The sequence below is a fragment of the Pieris rapae genome, chromosome 6, assembly GCF_905147795.1.
Source record: "Pieris rapae chromosome 6, ilPieRapa1.1, whole genome shotgun sequence".
Lineage (NCBI taxonomy): Eukaryota > Metazoa > Arthropoda > Insecta > Lepidoptera > Pieridae > Pieris > Pieris rapae.
Window position 1 is genome coordinate 1,397,230 of NC_059514.1, and position 21,820 is coordinate 1,419,049.

Genomic DNA, 21,820 nt, shown 5'->3' on the forward strand with positions numbered 1-21,820 from the left:
TTGGTTAAAACTAACGATCCGGGGTAGAAGAACTTGCATGTTGTTCCCATGAGAATATAAGTGCGTGCTCCTATGCTTCTTGCTGATAGGGGACACATATTTGTTTTGAATTTATTTTATTATTATTAATTAAATAATAATTACTTAAAATGTCATAGGGAACTTGATGTACCTAATGGTTGCAGCTCCTTACAAACGTTACGTAAAACAAAAATTTGCGATTACGTTTTAATCGCAAATTTGTGTTTTTCTCGTCCGTTCTACGCCCTGGATTTGGGAAATGGGAACTGGCAAATGTTCAATTAGAAGTATTTAATATGTATTTCTTTTTGACATTATACACAACATATTTCAATCAATTTTCATACAATTATAATAAATTATGCACTGTTTTGCTAATAACGGTATAAAAATCCAATCAATAGTTTTAAACTTAATCGCGTTCATACATACACATAGACGCGGCCGAGAGACTTAATTTTAACATATAACATAACACATACTTGCTAGTTGAGTAAGATGAGATGAGATATATTATTTAACATATGTTCATTATATAATACTTTATCTTTCGCTAAATATAATGTATATAAACTATCTTTGGAATTCAACGATACCGTGAATTTATGAATCATTAAATATGCTCACTTGGTATCTGCACATATATCCTAAGATCACAAACATTAAAAAATCTTTCTAATTAATACATTAAACGTTCTATAAAGTAAGGAACCACAACATAAACTTGAATAACGTTAGTGTATTCGAAGTAACACATCGAATGCAACTCCATTTCAACAAACAAAAAGTTGTTAACAAAAGTTTCTTGAAAGAGAATTTTACATTTTCTTAATATATAAATCGAAGGATTTTGTTCCAGAATGGTAAAACGATGATTTTTTTAATTTATGCTTTCAAACACATATTAAAATGAGGATCATGAGATACTTATTCCTGAGGTTGTAGGTTTGATCCCCGGCTGTGCACCAATTGACTTTCTATCTCTCTACGCATTGACATTCGCTGAAACGGCGAAGGATAACATCGAACATCGTGTTCCTCACCGGTTTGCCGTCATCCAAATAGTCGACGACGTATGACCGGCACAAGAGGCTGATCGCCTACATGCCTTTTATTCATCAATTATTCATGTTTCTGTAAATTATGAAACATTTACAGAAACATGAATCTCAGATCTAAAACGTCTGTACTCTGTAGAGCAACCGATTTATTTTGATAGTTTAATCACACAGAACTGTCTTCAATCCTAATTTACTAACATCAAAACCATTATGTGACGATTACGATTTCAACTATATACGTACATTTTTAGTATATTATACATTAGAGGCACACTGATACTTTATAATGAATTTTATAATTAAATGCAATAACGTATTAAAAAAATCAATATTGCAAAAAACACAGTTACATTTTACGTCTTACTAACGAAAAAGCACTCATCAATCGAATTATTCGATTAATCGTATGAAACCAATACATAATATGCGGTCTTTACAACATGATGTGAATTTATTGGCTTTATTGGCTCGGCATTTATAAATTGATGAGCTACAGTATAGGTATTAATACTTCATAGCTTACGAATTACATATAATCCTTACACTAGTGTCATATCAATTTTGTCACCAACCATTTCTGTCATTAAGTTTTATATATTTATAATAGATATGTACATGAAGAAACAGGACACAAGAACTGAGTTTAAAAAAAAAGAGACCCTTTAACAGAGACTGTAAGTAGTGTAATTTGACATTTTCTTATGTTAAATATATTCAAATTCAAAAATCATTTATTCATATAGGTAACACAATGTACATGGACGTTCAAAAGAAATATACATAGAATGCTTCTAATTTTACATTTACTGCCAGTTCTCAAATCAAGGGCGTAGATCGGAAGAGAAGAACTGGCAATAAACTCTTCGCCACTCTTTTTAAACGCCAAGTTTTTTTGTTTTACGCAACGTTTATAAGGAGCTGCAACCATTACACAATGTTCCACATGAAATCTTAAGCAATTAATAATAATAGAATAAATTTAAAACAAAGATATGTCCTTAAATGCTCCCCCAGCCGCTGTATGAATGCGATAAACTTTTGTATGTAATGTGAACTGTAAAAAAAGGGTTTAAGTAAAACAAAAATTATAGAAGATAGTCTATGATAGTTTGGTTATTTCGATCCTGCGTATAACCACACGTATAAAAAACTATTCTGCAACTATCTTACGAGTATTTTATACAAACTATAGTGATTATAATAATAATTAAATATAGTTAATTGGTTTTTAATACTTAATATTAATTTTCTCCTTAACTTTTTTGTGACAATCATAAAATTTTTAAATTAAATTTTAAAGTAAACGTTATAAAGAACGTCGGAATATTTTTTTCAGGGGGCAAAAGGCCTGGAAGTTTAACTGATGCGCAAAAGCTAACAAGGCTAAGCCTAAGGCTCACAAGTGCGATCCCGGCCTTTTATGAATTGGTACGCTCTTTTCTTGAAGTGTTCTAGCGTGTTCCACAGAGTGGTGGTGCGCGGCAAAAACTACCAAAAAATAGCTTAGATGACAACGATGGATGTCGAGGTGATACGGGTGGAATTTCATATTCTGCCTCTACGTCCCATGATGAAATAGCTGCAGGTCCGAACAACTAACAATCTCCTACTTTTTAATGATAGTCGCGTATTTAAATACAATAAGATTTATATCAAATAACCAACTCGTGATTAAAATAAAAGTAAAAAGTTTTTTGGATTGTCCTCGTTAACACATAGGATTCGACGTTTAATGAACAAAGGCCAGATTGACGATCTATTCAAACATTTTCGACGAGCTAAATGGCGAAAAAAGTATAAAAACGTATAAAACAATGGGAGTTCGGGAGATGGGTTTCGGGTGCCCACTTGGATATCGAGAACTAGAAGGATATTTGATAGTACTATTGACGTCACCCACGCACGTCCCGCATGAGATCTTTTTTTTGTTTGTTTTGTTATAAACATAATACGAATAATGATACATAAAACAACCAAAATATAAATTCACGCGGCATCAATTTATCCGTGAGCAATATAGTCAATCAAAGCAACTAGTAATCATATTTCAATTATTTCACCTCCATTTAAGCCTGTTGAAGGAATTTAAAATCAGATTTATTATCATCACAAAAACAGTTTTCAATATAATCTGTTGTCTATTATAGAACAGAATAATATAGTGGGCTTATTTGAAACTAATACACACACAAACATTTTAATAGAAAACATGTCGAAAACTACAAAAAATTGTGTGTAAACAAGAAACTTTACTCATATGTGTACTAGTCTCATCCAGGTATGTATTACGCGTGCAAATAACGAGCTACACTGTCACAAAGCGAGATTGGTGTCGGCCTATCAATCGAAGAAGAAAACAATGCGAAACGGGAACAATAAATTGCAATATACAGTTTTATATCCTTATTACATGACACACACTTTACAAAATGGCTACTTAAAAGTAAATTCTGGCAACCCAAATAGTTTAAAATTGAAGTCACGACGAATACTTACAATCGTTGAAATTTTAGTCAAATGCAATTAAATCATTGTTAAAACAATATTATTTTAAAGATTCATTAAACTTAAACTCTAAATAACTTTATTCATATAGGTAACTAAGTACACTTATGAACGCCAACAGAAAGATGTTAAATTGATTCTTAAAAAACATTTATTACTAGTTCGCAGGTGAAGGGCGTAGAGCGGGCAAGAAGTGGCAAGAAACCCTCTTTTTAATCGCCAACTTTTGAGTCATACAATTTGTTTGTAAGGCCGAGCAGCCATAAATATTTGAAGTTGAAGAAATTAATCCCAAGGATTTCAGTAATCGTCAAATTTATAAACAGCTTTATTGATTAATTAACGTTTAACGAGAGTTTTGAATTTATTCAGTGATAATTTTCTAATTTCGCTTGGGAGTTTGTTGTAAAAACTAATACATCTCCATATAAAGAGTGCTTTATCTTCTGGAGCCTGGTTGGTCGTCTGTTTAGTTCTGTTTCGAATATTATACTGGTGCAAGGCACCATAATTCTTTTGTACATACAACAAGGATCGGAAGGATACGTAATAAAGTTGATATATCTGCGGGTTTCCAATTATAAATAGCCGTTTGATACCAATCAAATATCGGCGATATAAACAACAAACAGTACTCAAAACCTTTTAAAGGTAAAAACGTTATTTCATATCGCTCATTCGAATCGCCAACACCACCTGTATCCAACAAAAAAAAGCGAGTCACCGCGTGCATTATACTCATAAAACAAACGCGACTGAATGTCTGGCCGCAGACATACGTATTAATTCTTTTTTTTGTATAGGCTCTGTTTAGCCTGTGCCTGACAAACTCGTTTGGGTCTAATACCACGATGACATTCGTGCTAGAGTTAATGTCGTAGAAAGATTTTAAAAGAGCCGATGAAGAAATCATCGAATCATATTTTTTTGTATGGAGCAAACGAGCTTACGGGACGTCCAAAATGGGGCAATTTCCATTCTAGTACGTAGCCAAATATTTAGAGTATGCTCCTTTTTAAAACGATTGTAGATTATCATTGGGTAGACCACCACCGGTATTTACAATAAACATATAACTAAAAAAAATATGTACGAGCAAACAATTGAATTGTATTTAAACCTGTCTCAACTGAGATTCATTTTAATTATTAACTAATAAGCTAAAAGTAAAACTTACCAGATTTAGTGACAGGTGTTTTGAGATCGTTGTTTGCCAACTGAGGGTTCTCTTGCACCTAAAAACAGTATTTTATTTTAAAACTCTTCATAGGTATGAATTGTCGTGCAATACATATATTGCTTCTTAAAGGCAATTTTGTTGTCTCCATTAAAACTATATTAAGAAATATTGATTTAAATTAGATAAATCATGCATTTCCGAAATAAACACAACTTATAAGACGCAAAAACATTGTCGGTATTGAATTAGAAACTGAATTAAATGGCCCTTCTATTTTTTACAGTTAGGTAACGATATGTAAGTCGGTACAGATTTCAGTAATCAATAGTGTAATATATATTTTAAAATAAATTACTTAATATCCAACTATATATACAACATAATTAAACGGTTAAAAGAAAAAAAAACGATTTACCTTATTCGTGTACGGGTTGAAAATAAATTTATTCTCGGCCTCTTTCCTGGGTGTGGCTGCTATCACCGAGAGTGGGGTGGGTAGGGACTTCATCTCCTACGAGTATACGATTAAATATTAATATAAGACACGTAGTTATTGTAATCCATCCATATTAATAATACAATGTTTAGAGAAACATACTATACAATCTTTTATTATGAGATATACAAATACTTTAATCGTAAGAATGCTATGTTATACATATAAATAAGTTATAAGAATACATTTCAGCTTTCAGCATTTCATACAGTCGTAAGAATCTAGGACAGGCTGTAAGCTTTGAAGTTTCATACAACCAAAATAACAAGGAGCCTTCTATATGAAACTAAAACTATTAATTAATTTTCAACATAAGTTATTTACCTTTAAAATACTTTCTATAGGCGGTTGACTGCTGCTGTCGATGGCGTTCTGCAAACACATAAAGTTAATTAAACGTGCTATCAAAACATATATGTCCACAGTATGTACGTACAAAGAATATAGCAATTCTCCATACTTCACTTGTTACTTGTTCACAATATATCTATATATTTCGTTGAACGCCTCAACTACAGGAACGATACCGCCGCCCATGGACACTCTCAATGCCATTGGACGAGTCCAACAGGTGCATTGCCAGCCTTTTAAGAATTGGTACGCTCCTTGAAAGACCCAAGTCGAATTGCTTCGAAAATACTTCAGTGGGCAGCTAGTTCCACATAGTGGTGTTACACGGCAAAAACTGCCTTTAAAAACGCTCAACTATGGAACGACGGACGTCTATATGATACGGGTAAATTGGTGTAACTATCTTCGCGTCGAGTCAGTCGACGATTCCTTTATCTTTTGTCTTTTAATACAATTAAAATTTTAATGAGCGCACTGTTTATATTTCTAGGCTAATATTACTCAATTTCGGTCGAGTTATTCAAGTGGAAGTGTGGGCGGTGACATTTCGAGATCGGCATCTTACGTGTTCATCCCCAACTTAATAAATTCCCTTATTTATTTCAACTTTGTTGAAACGATAATTAAGTCACCTAGTAGACGTGTATATATTACGCGCATAAAGTATCACACGTGAAACCGTACCACATAATTTTCACTAACAAACAGGACCTTAAGATGTATAGAACAAGTCGTCTGTAACGTTATATGCTAATTTAAAAAAGGAATTGCATACCAAACCAGTAGGAGTAAGACAACTTAAATTCAAATAGCAAGTTAATCAACAAGTCGATCAACTAATCGAGCCAACTAATCTGTTAATATACTCCAAAACCTAATAGTGTTTGCACACGCCCTATATAACCTAAGTTGAAGTTGTCTCAGTAATAACGCAAACAATATCAGCCGGTAACAGGCAACGTGCCAGCAACTAGTTTATCATCTATGCCTTTTGAATTTGTATAAAAGTATTCCGGCTTCACATTGACACCACATATACAATCGTGGTTGACCTACTTTGTATCACATGTATTTTGAATTACACTAGTTTAAAGTATATCTGTAGTATTGAGCAAAATACGGTGTTGGTGTAATCACTATGGAGTAGCTATGGACTTGAATAGGCACTGTACTGGTTGCTTTAGCAAAAGGTAGCTGTATATTATTTCTTAGCTGTGGCGAAGAGACGAGAGTGGACGGATCAAATGATGACGTCACGCAATGTATCTGTCCACTTGTCTCTTTTAAAAGAACTCTAACATATGTCAGTAATAAACAATTTTCATTACCTTTTATATAGAAATATGAAAAACTTTACACCCCAGATTAGTCATAAGTTTTAAATTATTATTTTTACTTCAGCAAAAGCTCCTATAGTAGCTGTAGGTACACGCAAATATGCATCAAACTTACCTTCAAGTCCATACATATTTTAAAACATTTAGCCGTCAGCTACTCTCACGTGAGCGAACGATTCAAACTTTCCTCGGATTTCGAGAGATTCATAGTTTACCCGCATACTTTATATGATAGATAAAAAATCTAGCAGAACAGTGTTGGCCTACTGGCATCAGCGTGTGACTCTCATCTTTGAGGTTGATCGATCCCCGGCTTTGCACCAATGGACTTTCTCATTTGCGCATTTAACATTCGCTCGAACGGTGAAGGAAAAACATCGTGAGGAAAATGGGTTGCCTTAGACATCACAGGAGGCTGCCTCCCACATGCCTATTAGATTGACAAATGATCATGAAACAGACACAGAAATCTGAAGTCCAGACCTAAAAAGGTTGTTGTGCCAGTGATTTAGTTATTTTAGATAAAAAAATCTAACACACCTGGGCTGTGAAACCGTTAGGTATCCGCAGAGGAGGCGGCCGATGACCCGTCGACCCCGTAGAGCTGAGGCCTTCGCTCTGGAGAAAAGAAAATCAACTTAGCAATCGCAGACAAAAAAAATGCTTAACGCAAATGTAGTTCATTATTTTTTTAAGTAAATGTTTCTTTAGAGCATCAATGTAACTTGAAGATAAACAATGGCGCGTTCTGATAGTTGGAAATTATTAACATCTTAAGTATGAGCCTACGGGACGTCAAAAAACGGCAGCCATGGACACCGATTCAATCTTTAGTGGAGCTGGTATCTCTCAGGGAATACCCACAGGGGTACCGGGTTGAGAAGCGATATGCTTCTATGGCGGAAGTTATATGAACTTCCGTTGAACAACATCCATTTTACACTACCAACCCCTAATCTGACTGTTATATCATCAGCATTCGAACCTAGTTATAAGCCGCCTGCGTTACCCATTTAACTATAGACAGTAGAGACATATATGATATATTTCAAACATCATACATTCCACATTTACACAGATTGATTCTTTAATGTCTCCATATACAGTATATACATAACTCAACATACATATTCATAGTAAAAATTCACCACAGAAGTTCATAAAGCTTGAAGCTAATAATGTTCGCAAACGTTCCTTGAAACTTTCCCAAGTTTGGCCAGGAGTTAATTTATTCGCCTCGCCGCGTTGCATACAAAAAGCAACGTTCCTTGCTCGGTACAGGGATGCGCTTAATCACTGGTTAATTAGCTAATAATAACCGAGACATAAACTTTGTTAATTTAAGCGAATTTTAAGCGATGGTTGAGTTGATGGCAATCTTTTGACACCACAAGAAATGTGGTATACCACTACGCCCTTGGCGTAGAACACGAACAATATTTTTTGTGTTTATCAGAAAGGTTACTTCGCTGAGTATATTTTAACATTTATATTAAATTAATCATAAGTATTACATATACATAGATATATGTTTAATGTTTATAAATTATATGTTAGTATTTTAACAATAGCGGTTGACCTAGACGCTTCAGCGTCTAATCAGCGACTGACATCGCCAATTAAAAGAAAAATGAACACGAATCATACAGAAATATGAGACCGAGTTTTCGTACCTTATTGTAGGGATAGGGTCGATGGTGGATCCGTCCATTTTGTGGTGCGTGCGCAGGCTTCTTAAATTCGCTTTCTCGCCTTGACGGATGACCTGAAACAACATAAACCACTTAAGTATTTGAAGTGTTTTTAAAACTAAACGGGGTTGCTAAAATTTATAACATCATAACAGAACCCGCCATAGTTTACCGCATCGTACAAAGTCAAAGGCTTTTGTATAGTCAACAAAGCAGAATGGTAATGCCCCACGAGATAAACCGATCTGAAAGTGAAAGACTCATCGTGCTCAAAACTAGACACTGTCATAAGAGAGGCGCTGAATAGGAACCGGTGGAAACAGATAGTCCATATGCTTTTTGTTGTTCCTGGATACCGTTTACGACAATGGATCAATTTAGGCTAAGCGAATTCCAACATTTTATTTAAGCCACTCTAATCCACATGTTATTTCCAAAAAAAATACAAAAATAACAATTGTACAAACGCGGTCATTTGAATTCGTGCGGATTAACTCTGATCGAGTTTTAAATCGCATTGCTTTGTGTGCCGTGAGATGAGTAAAAAACCTGAAATTGTGCCAGGTTTTCACGTTTTCATATATACAGCAATTTGGCATCAAACTAAATTATTTTCAAAATATCAATCGTAATAATCATGCTAGAATAATGCATCTTTTAAGCGACGTTTATAATTCACATAGCACACAAATTATACTCAACTTATTATTACCTGTATGTATATATGTGTGTCCATAAATAATTGAGTTTTATTATAATCATACTAATCAGTTTCATTTTATAACTAATAAGTTACAGTTTACAGTTTCATTTTATTACGAATCCGATTACTATTATTAACCACATATACAGTCGGTAATATTTTTTCCCAAGATGGAATGTGGATATTTTATTTCTTTGAATGTATACCAACGTATCAAAATCAAGTTGGCCAAACGGTTTTCTGTCACAAATAAAGGCAGCAGACAGAACAAAGGCCGTTTTTAAAAACTCCAACTCGCGTATCTTGATACACACATTCAATACACGCCGTTAAAGCTAGTCATCAAATATTCCGCGAAATAAATGACGCGTCAATTGAAACTGATCACGTATATTCTTTACGATAATATGGATGCCTTCAATAAAGCGAGGGAGGCACTCCCCCTTGGTGTCGGCTGAGTCAACCGAATCATTTTATAGATATTCTTGGTGCAAAAGTACTTTTAAATTACAGGCCACCTCTTTGAAACTAACTACATTTTATTAGAGCTATGAATTCTATATTAGTGAATCAAATTAGTAGTGGAGAATTTAATTTGATCGCATTATTTCGCTATGCGATAAAAAAGGCAACATAATTTCAAATACCACCGCAAATCCAGCACAAGAAACTATTTTAAATACTTTTGTTTTGGATTCCAACGTTGGCTATATCTTAAGTATATAATATAATTGTTTCAAAGTAAAATAAAGACAACAACTATTCATCATATAGGTAACACAATGTACGCTTAATAACGTCAAAATATAAATTAAATGCTTCTAATTTTACATTTACTGCCAGTTCTCAAATCAAGGGCGTAGAACGGAAGAGAAGAACTGGCAATAAACTCTCCGACACTTTTAATCGCCATGATTTTTTTGTTCTACACAACGTTTGTAAGGAGCTCCATCCATTACACCATTTGTTATTGTATATAATGTATGTTAGGTGTAGGTATACGAAATAAATAAAAAATATGCACTTAGTATGTTATTCAGTAACAGAAATCAAACTATTAAAAGCTTATCTTAGCTACTTAAAGTCAGCGGCGAATAAAACTATTTTTGCTGTTTGCACTTCCCAGCGGGTTCACATAAAGTCGGTAAGCACAAACAATTCCATGTCAAGAGAACACATAAAAGTCATATAAAACTTTAAACTCTTGATAATAATCAACTTTATGCTCCCACATAGTATCAGGTAACAAGTTCTTTTATTACTTTACAACGAATACAGTAGATTCAACGTCATTTAGATCATGCGAGATCATAGCAATAACTATACTTTTTATTATTTTCTATAGCTGTTGAACTAGTTAGTGGCACGACCGCCACTCACAACTGGGGTTGGGGCGTTCGAATCACAGCTGTACAAATAACTTTAATGCGGGCGTAAAAACACAAGGAGTAATTATTTCTTTTGTTTTATAATATAAAATGATAACTTAATAGCTACTTTTGAGCCACTCCTTTTATTTTATTTTATAGAAAATGGGGCGGAGGCTCATCGGATGTATTGTTTTACCGCCAGCCATGGACAGTCAATACCAGAGGGCTCGCGTATGCGTTGCCGGCCTTTTATACGCTCTATTTGATACGCTCTTTTTTGAAGTACTCTAAATCTAATTGGTGCGAAAATACGTCAGCTAGTTCCACAAACTATTGGAATCAGTCGAATTGGTTGTAAATAACCACACCCAGATATGTAACATTTTTAAAACCCACTAAAAGAAAGCATTTCTTCACCAAACACGAAACATTTCTCACCCAGATCCCCACATAAGTCCGCAACTAGTATTCATTACAGAGCAAAGTGGCTTCGCTGTTTTCGTTTTAATCTGTTTAGCTGAGTTTAAAATCGTTTGCAAATGCACTCGAGTCCAGCGTTGGTTGTTGGTTAATTTTAAACGTGGGTTACGCTGTTTTAACGCCGTTTTATTAGCCTGATTAAAAGCACTATTCACTGTTTGTTCAAAAGAATTGTTTGCATTTTAGTTTCGGATCGAGTCGAAAAACCTTTTTCAATAGTAATAGTTAATCAAAGCCTGTTGCGATTCCGTTCACCCGTTGCATTTTGTTGAACGCATTAAATGTATATTTTGTATGTAAAGATATATTTTGCGAAATACGAAATAATATAATTTCTTTCTTTCAGAGTACCTACAGTCAAAGTCTGTTATAACGACATCGAAGAAACAACTCATATTTATAGAATTTAGCCGGGACCGTTGACATCTAAATGATGTCGTTGTAAGCGGTTTTGACTGTATATCCATATGTTGTTTTAGTTAGTAACAATTCAGTCTTAGTTGCTATGTTAAAACTAGGTAATCAAATCAAATCAAAATTCGTTTATTCAGTTTAGATGCGTTAGGGCATGGTTATGAATGTCAGAAACGTTTACATAATTCGCATAACTACCAGGCGGCCTTGTTCTGAGAAGAACGGGCAAGAAACTCAGCAAGTTTTACCCTCCCTGTACATTACAATAATTCAAAGGAAAATGTCATAAACCACAACATCATTAAAGTTACATATTAAGTCATTAAAGGTACATTTTAGTGTACAAATATAAGGACTCCTATAGTGGGGCGTGGACCACACCAACGTTTCAAGATATGGGTGTGCTTTGTAATCAATACATTCAGGACACCATTGGTGCTAATACGATGCAGGCACGACTCAAGCATGGATGCTACTCTTTCCCGAAGGTTGGTATTTACTGTCAGTTCGGGTCTCGGCAACATACCTGATGCACTAAAGATATACACTAATTGTATATCAGTAGTCAGTACGATATAAGCATAAAGTCCGTACTCTGTTAATAAAAAAGCCTTTAATTTTTAAATTCATAGAAATAAGACGTGCATAAATGATCACTATAACTTAATCAGGAATCTAAATCAATTTACTGTGGTTAGTAATGGCAAAAAATAAAACCTCATAATGACAAGTGTTACCTCCTTGGGTTACGTCTCCTACTTTAAAGTTTAAAATAGATGAAATAATGCCCTGTTATTCTGTTAAACATAGACATTTACATGTACCTATTGCTCAATTTTCCGAGCATCACAAGAGTGAGGTGAATTCAAAAGATACACAACATGCGCCAAGGTCCCTGGAGATAGCTCCTCTCAAAGTCCTAATAAATTTCATATACCTACTATCGGATCGTATCTCTGGTGAAACTTTATGTCATGTCGCATTTACATGAGAGCCCGATATACTAGAACTCTTCGCACCGATGAGCATGTATTCTCACTGTTATAACATTTATGGAGAAATGGATTTATTTAAAAATATATATATAATTGTTTTTATGCAAAGAGTACATCATCATCAGCGATTGACCTCTATCCGTAGGCTACATTTATATGTAGTATACAATACACGAAATGGCCAATACACTAATTCTCAATCTCAGCAATTATCCTCAAGATATTTATTTCTAGTAAATATATTAAACGGTTTGCTTTAAAACCATTACAAAATTATATCAAGAATATGAAATACATTTAAAACAGCGTAAGCACGAAGCGACAAATAAATCCACACGGGCGCAATTATAACGACATGTCGAGAAGTATTTAAGCACAATTACCGCAAAGTGAATTGAAAGCAAGAACACTCGAACATCGTAAATATCCGCCAGGTGGAAGCACTCACGTGATTGCCCGCAACTCCCAAGGCAACAATACACTATTTTCTTTTCATAGTGTAATCTCGTATTGTCCGTCCGCGGATCGCCTTTTCGTATCTATATCCGACCAGTACATATTTTGAATTTCGAACATCGTCGAAATTTAAAAATATTCTATGTACTGGCTGTCTTTAAACTTAGATCAAGCGTATGACATATAGTGTGTGTCCTATTTCTCTCTAAAAAGTAATTTCAAAAATCACTTATCACTCGCACTAATCACAAATCAAGGTGAATACAGGCCTGAAATATAAGTTAAGAATCTTATATCCATAATTCATACAAACAACAAAAATGTTAAAAATAATTGTATTACATTTGTTTTACGTTTATTTCGATGCAGGCGCGTCGAAACAATAAAAACCTGGCCAATGACACGCGTCCAGCTGGGGACGTTGACACGTGCGCGCGCGCACAGAATGCACTGTGTTTTTGCGTTAATTATTGGTAAAACCGACCGCACCGATACAAGATTCATAAAATTTTATGTTTCCTGACCTTTCTGAATGAAGAATTATTATAAATAGCATTGGCTTAGTGGCTTTACTGTGTGACGCACGCCAGGGGTCGTAGATTCAAATCCCGGCGGATTTCAAATATATTTTTCTTTTTATAAATGTAAATTTCCGTTCCGCGCGGTGAATACAGAAACGCCTTAGACCCAAAAATCAATGACATGTCGCAGAAGGCCGATACGGTACCTACTAATAATAAAAGAATAATTCAGGATTGTAAGTCCATTGCATTTTATAAAACTCATCGTAACTTCTAAATACATTTATAAATTAGTGAAACGACCAATTCCAAATTCATAAAATGTAACAAACCTGATAGAGCCAAAAATATATATACAGTACTTTGTACAAATATTTTGATGGCAATCATTCGCCTGAAACTGCAATTAACTCTGCGGTCAATGCATTTAGCTTTAATACGAATAATTTTCCATCTAAAACAAAAAAGCCAATAATAATTAAATAAAATTATTTGTATAACAGTAAATAACATCTCATTAGTGAAATTATTTTATTCGAAAGTATTTACACCTGCTTTCGTATTAAAATAAAAAATGTTTTGTCCTTTCGATATAAGCATCTGTATGGAATGTAAAACAAATTCTTTATATAATAAAATTAACAAGAAAACTACTACTAGGAAAAGTCCAAAAATAAATAAATCAGTGGCCCTATAAGCGTTTGAGTTCCGGACCTCAGATTAATGTATCTGTTTCATGATCTCCTGTGACTGACATACGCACGTCGACTTTTTGGGTTTAACACAAGCCAGTTTCCTCACGACGTTTTCCTTCACCGCGCAAGCGAATGTTAAATGCGCTCATAGAAAGTCCATTGGTGCACAGCCGGGGTTCGAACTTACGACCTCAAGGATGGGTGTCACACGCCGAAGCCACTAGGACAACACTGCTCAACAATACATCACAATTTAATGACATAATGACTTGTTATAAAATTTTATTGACTAAAATTACATACCTGGTATAAACAAAATAAAGAATACAGGTCAGTATACACCTGCATCGCGAAGGTCGTTAAAAGGGGGTCATTGTAATCGAGTAAACACCGACTTTTCCTCATCCATAAGGAACTAAACTGTTAAACACTTGCCACGCCCCTGTATTGTTTATTAAAGGTAAAATGTTTATGTAGGCAACCTTGATGCTGCCTTGCCTATCAATAATCTGAATGCAGAATGTTAGATATACGGCAGATGAGTTGCTGAATCTCTTAAGAAAACACATGGTTTGCTAGACTGATGGCTAAGTAATGGAAGGCCACCGAATGAGAGGTAAATGTATGTAAGGATTCAATCTTCATCTTATCTCAGTCTTGTATTATAAGACAAAGTCATTGAAGCATTTGCTGTATAACGAAGACATTTTAACTCATATGATTAAATACGGATAACATCGCATAATAATCTGTCCAAATACATTAATGTAGAAACGTTTGTAAATATATTTAAAGAAAATAACAAAACATTTCTGTTAGTTAAGCGAATATCAAGATGCATTGTCTGCTTTGCGAAAATATCTACACGTGGGATGCATTTAAAATATGTGCATATAATATTATATCAATAATTTTATGTATTATGAATATAATGTTTGGTTTACCTATATTTGTAAACCGTACATTCTTAAACCGCCCACCTCAGTCAAGTTGAACATTTAAATTTAGAACGCATTGAACATTTCTAAGTACATTAAAATACATCGCTTAATTAATACAAATCTTTGTTTGAATTCAATTTTTATGATTACTTAAGATTTCACTCGGCACATGGTCTAATCGTTGCAGCTTAACAAACATTGTGTAAAAAATCTTAGCAATTTAAAACAGTGGCGGAGAGTTTATTGCCCGCTCTTCTCGTTCGTTCTACGCCTTTAAAATAAGAAACATTTAATATGTATTTCTTTATTGACATTCATAAGTGTACACATTGTGTTACCTATATGAACTACATTTTTATCTACAACGTATCGGTATAGTTCACATTCAAAATCATTAATTGAAAAACACTTGTAATAAACCACAAAGTTAAATATTTAATGATCAAACACATTTAAGTTTAAAAACATAAGTATACTTAAACACTGTCTAAAACTTTTCCATTAGAAAATGCAGTCTGACTGCGGCGTCGGTATTCTATATGCAGACAATCGTCTGTATAAATACGATAAATAACCCTAGTACAGTCCCGACTTGCAAACCGCACTCCTGGCCAGACTTGTTTATTATAACTCGTTAAAACTGAATCTCTAAAACGGGCATTAAAATTATTAAAAAAATAAACTACTTATAATGAAAGCTAAATTGAATATGACATTCTGATTAGCAGGCCTACAATTATATTATATCTTAGTTCTTTATTCGTAGCGTATTTAATTAAGCCTCTTAATTATTTATTAAGCAAATAAAAACAGACACATCTGTATACAGTAAAAAACAAAGCAAAACTAAATTTAGAAATTTGGTAAACGACAAACTAGTAGCTATAATAAAGGAGAAAGATTAAGCTTAGGACATGAATAGTTTTAACTTTTTCTTAAATGAAGCAGTAGAGGAGTGCGAAAAAGGGTCGTATAATCCAGAGTTGAACACTTCCTGTGAAGAGGCTCACGGAACCCAATCCTAAATGACACAAGCAAAAGAAACGTATATTATTATACGTATATTAACTTAATTGAGCTGCTGAGGTATTCAATATAGTTTCTTTCACTAAATAGAGAATGTATGTAGTGTTATCGGACACTTTCATGATGAGAGTGAATTTTTACGATTTGCGACACCAACACTTAAATTCGACATCGTAAAGTTAGGTCTAGGTGGCATGAAAATCGATAACTATGTTCAAGTTGTACATTCTAGTATTTTTATATTTAGAGCACGTGTTTCGTAACAATTAAACAGCGTGAAAAAATAAATATTATTTTGGTGTTTTTAAATCAATTTCATAAACGACGGTCATAGTATTAACTAATAAATTTCTTTTTTAAATAACATCTTTTTGATTAATTTTAATATTTATCGTTAATCACTACTGCATTTTAGTTATTTTTTCCATACGCCAAAGAAGTATATAACTTCTAACGCGTATCTATACATAAGTACACACACTCTTTTTTTAAATATTACTCTAAGTTAAAAGAAAATTAATTAATTTTTAACGATCTAATAGGGCAGAAAAAATATATACCAATATAAAAACATTCACAGAATTACCCCTAGCCAAGTCATACTACAAGTATAAGTATATTTTCGCCACGATGATACGAAAAGGCTGTTACACGCCAACTTAGAATACAATGGAACAACAGCAAACACATAAATAACTTTGCGTTTTGCGTATCGACATTGCTAGTTGGGATTTATAGCTGTAACCCACACGACTAATGTACTTCGATGATTTCACACCGAATTATTCACGAACACTAAGCAATTATTTGTCGATGGGTCGTTAGAACAGCGTCAATAATTAAGTCTCTAGACCAGTGATAACCAACCTTTTTGAACCACGCACCATTGCCTTTCTGAATTTTTTATGCCCCAATATTAAATACATTAATATTAAACAATTAAATAATTAATAAACTTACATGATAGGTTTAGGACGAAATTGCTTGGATATTTTTTAACGAAACAAAATCAGTAAATCTTTCAAATAAAACATAAAAAAAATTGAAATTGCCCCCATTTTCATGTTCATTGGTCAATCTAATAAGCCAGTACACAGCCTTCTGTGCCTGACATACGTTGTCGAATTTTTTGGGTCTACGGCAAACCGGTGAGGAATACGATATCCTTCACCGTACGAGTGATGTTAAATTGTGCACATAAAGAAAAGCCATTGATGGCATAGCCGGGGATCGAACCTACGATTCAATAATCTCAACCTTAGGGATGAAAGTCGCACGCTAAAGCCACTAGACCAACACTGCATAGTCTTTGAATATGAAGATTTATATGAAAATATGTAAGTATTATAGTGCACAGAAGTGCGAGTAATAGCTGGTATATGTATATAACAGATTGACACATTTATCTCTCCATTAGTTATACAACAGCGGCATTTCGCGTTCAACTAATGAGCAAGGAAAGCTTGAGAATGACGCGTATACGCAAAGCTAATATATTTTCGTACACAAGATTTGTAAGTGAAGAAACGTAGTGTTTATTTAGTACCCAATTATTTAAATTCAATAAAGCATGCCAGTTGACAGAATCATTACGAGCGGCGCCTTCCGCTTAATTCGTTAAAAGTAGTTTTAATGAATTTCCTGTACACGTTTCATTGTGCGTGCTAATTGATACTACAATAAAGCTACATAAGAAAATATATTTAGTTTTGTTTTAACTAATCATTAAATGATTTAAAGCCTTAATCAAATCAATAAGATAAACATACCTACATTTGGTATATGCTTTATACATTTTAAATATATTATGTTCCGCTCAGATTCGGGTTTCGGCGAATCAAAAAATCAACATTTTTTTAATGAAAAATATTTAAAGAATATTCGAGTAGTAAGCCACAAACAATATTTAAGCCAACAATAAGGCATTTACTGGTTTTTTTATAACATTTTTACTTATAAACAATATGTAGATGATGCTGAATTATTCTAAACGCGCGCAAGAGCTGTTTGAATTACCACAACTATTGTTTGCTTGAATTAAAATATTGTTCTACGGGTAGAAAAGTATGTATAATTTTGTAATGACAGAATTGTAAATTAAAGTTTATAAATGTATTTACCGATTAAACATAAGGCGTACAGAAATTCGATTCCCGGCAAAACAATACTTTGGGAACTAGTAGTAAGTGAAAATGGAGACTGGTCAGAGGAATTGAACTGCAGCTGAGTTTTATTATCGGACGTCGGGACAGAATATATAATTATCCAGTCTTCAAATTAAATTAAATACAGAAATATTACCCTGTATAATTTACTGTATAATAAATTAACTTTTCTTATTGTTGCATTACTGAAACTTAATTTCCATATTAAATATCTGTCCTTCAGCGTGTCTGTTATCATTATATAAATTAGAAATTAAATTATATCGACCACGTTAAAGCAATTTTGTGTATAATTATTTGTGATAACAAAATTTACATGACAGTAATTTTTTAGGGCCTTCTTGGAAGAAACCGTTCAAAAGTAGCGTACAAATCCCATTCTAGTGAAGGGCGAGAGGATACTAGATTTAACAAGTACTTGTTGTGTAACATTCAAAAAGGGCTCTAAAAAATAATTCAATATAAATTTATATGAATATATTTCAGTCATTCTGATAGTAATTAGTGATGAGTCAATAATTTTCAGAAGTGATATAAACTCCCATCACACATGCAGGCAGTGGGGTCCTGAACTTCTAAGACTGGTAGAAATTATTTTAAGTACCTAAACTAAATTAAGTATGTTTATAAACTTAAATAAGCACTAAAATATTAACTAAAACACTTTATAATCAAGCGTTCCATCAAATCACATGTGTGATTACCTGTGATAATGTCAGAAATAATAACAGAAATAACAGGTAATACCTGTGACTTCTGTATACATACCTGTGACCAAGTATTTCCCAGCCTTGTTTGTCCATAAATATTAAATTCGTGCGAATCACAGCTGAGCCGCTAAGTTATTAAAATAATCCCGCGTTTTATTCTCCCAACGTTTCTTTAACTATGAATCATTTTATGATTATGCGCAATAAATTACTTTATGAACGAAAATATAAAAACAATCTATTTTATGGGTAAGCGTTTTCGTGGTAAATTTGTTTTCATTGTTTTGAATATGCTCCGGAATCATACGTAAAACTAAGTGTGTAAAATAATTCAAAGCTTTGTGTCGAAATATATACGAAATTACTTAACACCGAGCAGCTTAGACACTAGCTTAATAAGTTAACGACAGATTTTAGTTCATGAACACTAATTCATTGGTCAATTTTGGCAGAGGATAGCTTTTCTAATTTGTATCTAAACTTATTGAATCCTTATTAAATGAACTGAGGATCGGTTAACCAATAAACGACTTGAAAGGTGGAGGGAGTAGCTAAGCTAAGAGGTAACCTTTAGTACCTTTTTAAGTATATTACACAGGATAAACAGGAGATTCACGTGGTGTTAAATGATACCACCACATATGGACACTAACATAGCCATAAAGCTCACAAGTTTCTTGCCGGAATTTCTAACGAAATATGTAGACACACTGTGAACTGTTCAAAAACAAAGTCAAACTTTTGCTTAAAGTGGCTTGATCAAAGTACTAAGAAGGTACGAGCAAAAGTTCCTCAAAGTGGTAACTTTCAATGTGATTGTTTAGAATAAATAAAATTATAACAAGCTTTGAGCTGTGTGTGTCTGTTTTTTTAATCTTATTCATAATAAAAAAATAGTTTTCTTTCTTATTTTTTTTTTCTTTTGATTTTTGCTATTTTGTGTGTGTATTCCTGTGTGTGTTTTGTTGTTATACATATCATAAATGTTATGTCTGCGTCTATGTCTTTGGACTCCTGCTGCAAGAATCACTTGGAAAAACTAATTGGTATGCAAGTTATTGTATTGCTAACTAAATAACTGTTTTTCTCTAAATTCAGTAATCGTTAAGAACCGAACACTAACAACAAATACATATAATAAAAAATAAAAATGCCTTGCATATAAACACGCGTAAACAAATATCATACGACATTGTTTACCTCATCTGCACTTCAACCTTGCTCGTAGTTTACGATAATTGTTATTGCCAGGTACAACACGTGCCTGCCGACGCGATTATAATATTAAAAGCATTTAGCATTAAGTAAAAAATAGCTTGACAAAAAGATTATTCCACCATTGGCGGCCTTGGCCATTCACGCGCCCTGTTGCGGCACCATTCGTCAATCATTAGATTCCGATTTTGGGTTCTTACCGAGCCATTCTTGAGTCTTTAAAATGAATTGAAAAGACACAAGAATATTTTCTTCAGTAAGAGGTCACGTCGATTTAAAAATCAACAATCGAATATACAAATCTCGAAGTAAATATACTTTTTTCCAACTTCCATGACAACTAGTTAATCTACTTGTTTAATCAACATGTGGATTGTATTACCAATTAAACGTGCTTTCGTTAATTAAAATTTAATACTACTTTATACAATGAGATTTGACTCATTAACAGCCATCGAAATTAACATAAATTACACGATACAACTGATTTAAAATAAATTATTAGTTATACAAACAATTATTTAAAAACATTTTCAATGCAGTTTGAGCAAGCAATTATTCAATTTATTTCTTCCGGGAATATAATATATGATGATGAATTAAAACGTTTACGATGTTAGAAAACATATGTTGTACGCCACCTTAATACTAATTAATATATGTATTACAGAATCACAGCATGCCGAGCAGTGTTGGCCTAGTGGCTTCAGCATGCGACTGAGGTCGTAGGTTCGATCCCCGGCTGTGCACTAATAGACTTTCTATGTGCGCATTATACATTCGCTTGCACGGTTAAATAAAACATTGTGAGGAAATCGGCTTGCCTTAAACCCAAAAGTCGAGGGTTAGGTACAGAAGGCAGATTATCTATTTGCTCATTAGATTAACTAATGATGATGACACAGAAACAGAAATCTGAGATCCAGACCTAAAAAGGTTCTGTTTTATTTTTTTTAACAGCATGTTAATTGAACGCAACCCTTCATAAAAGAAAGTATAAAACCTATTAAAACATAAATTGCTGTGAGTAAACGTTCAAAAGTTACAAGTTTACAACTAGCTCATAAATGTCTAAGAGTGAAAATCGGAAACCTTCCCAAATACAAATAATAAGAGCTGAACGAATCACTGCTACGAGTAAGGCGTTAGCGATTTTAACAATATCGTTTTTAATTTACGCTCGTAATCCATATAAATAGCTGAAGCTGGAATAACACAGCCTCCATACTAACACACAAAAATAGAAACATACTTAACACCTATTTGTGTGTTTATATAAGATTGCCGACGCTCGGTACACTGATAATATAAAATATTTAATGTGATAAGCAAACATAACATACACGATATAACAAAAAGTAAAAAAACACAAAAGGAAATAAAAAAAATCTGAATTTTGAAAAAAAAATCTAAAAATTCGCAAGGCAACGTGTAGTGAAATAGTATTCGTCGTGTTTGTACACTGACAATGCTAAAACGTTATATAA

The 21,820-nt window shown here is 33.5% G+C and overlaps 1 protein-coding gene across 9 annotated transcripts in view; it reads right to left on the bottom strand.

The window, feature by feature from the left end:
- Window positions 1-21,820, bottom strand: part of LOC110997378 (AF4/FMR2 family member 1) — a 178,278-nt gene that overhangs the window by 27,726 nt on the left and 128,732 nt on the right. For all 9 annotated transcript variants that reach the window (XM_022265568.2, XM_022265542.2, XM_022265533.2 and 6 more), the window contains exons 5-9: window positions 8,625-8,716; window positions 7,492-7,569; window positions 5,588-5,635; window positions 5,183-5,278; window positions 4,765-4,822 (exon numbers count right to left, since the gene is read on the bottom strand). In XM_022265568.2, the coding sequence (XP_022121260.2) occupies window positions 4,765-4,822; window positions 5,183-5,278; window positions 5,588-5,635; window positions 7,492-7,569; window positions 8,625-8,716 (372 nt within the window). The remainder of the gene's footprint in view (window positions 1-4,764; window positions 4,823-5,182; window positions 5,279-5,587; window positions 5,636-7,491; window positions 7,570-8,624; window positions 8,717-21,820) is intronic.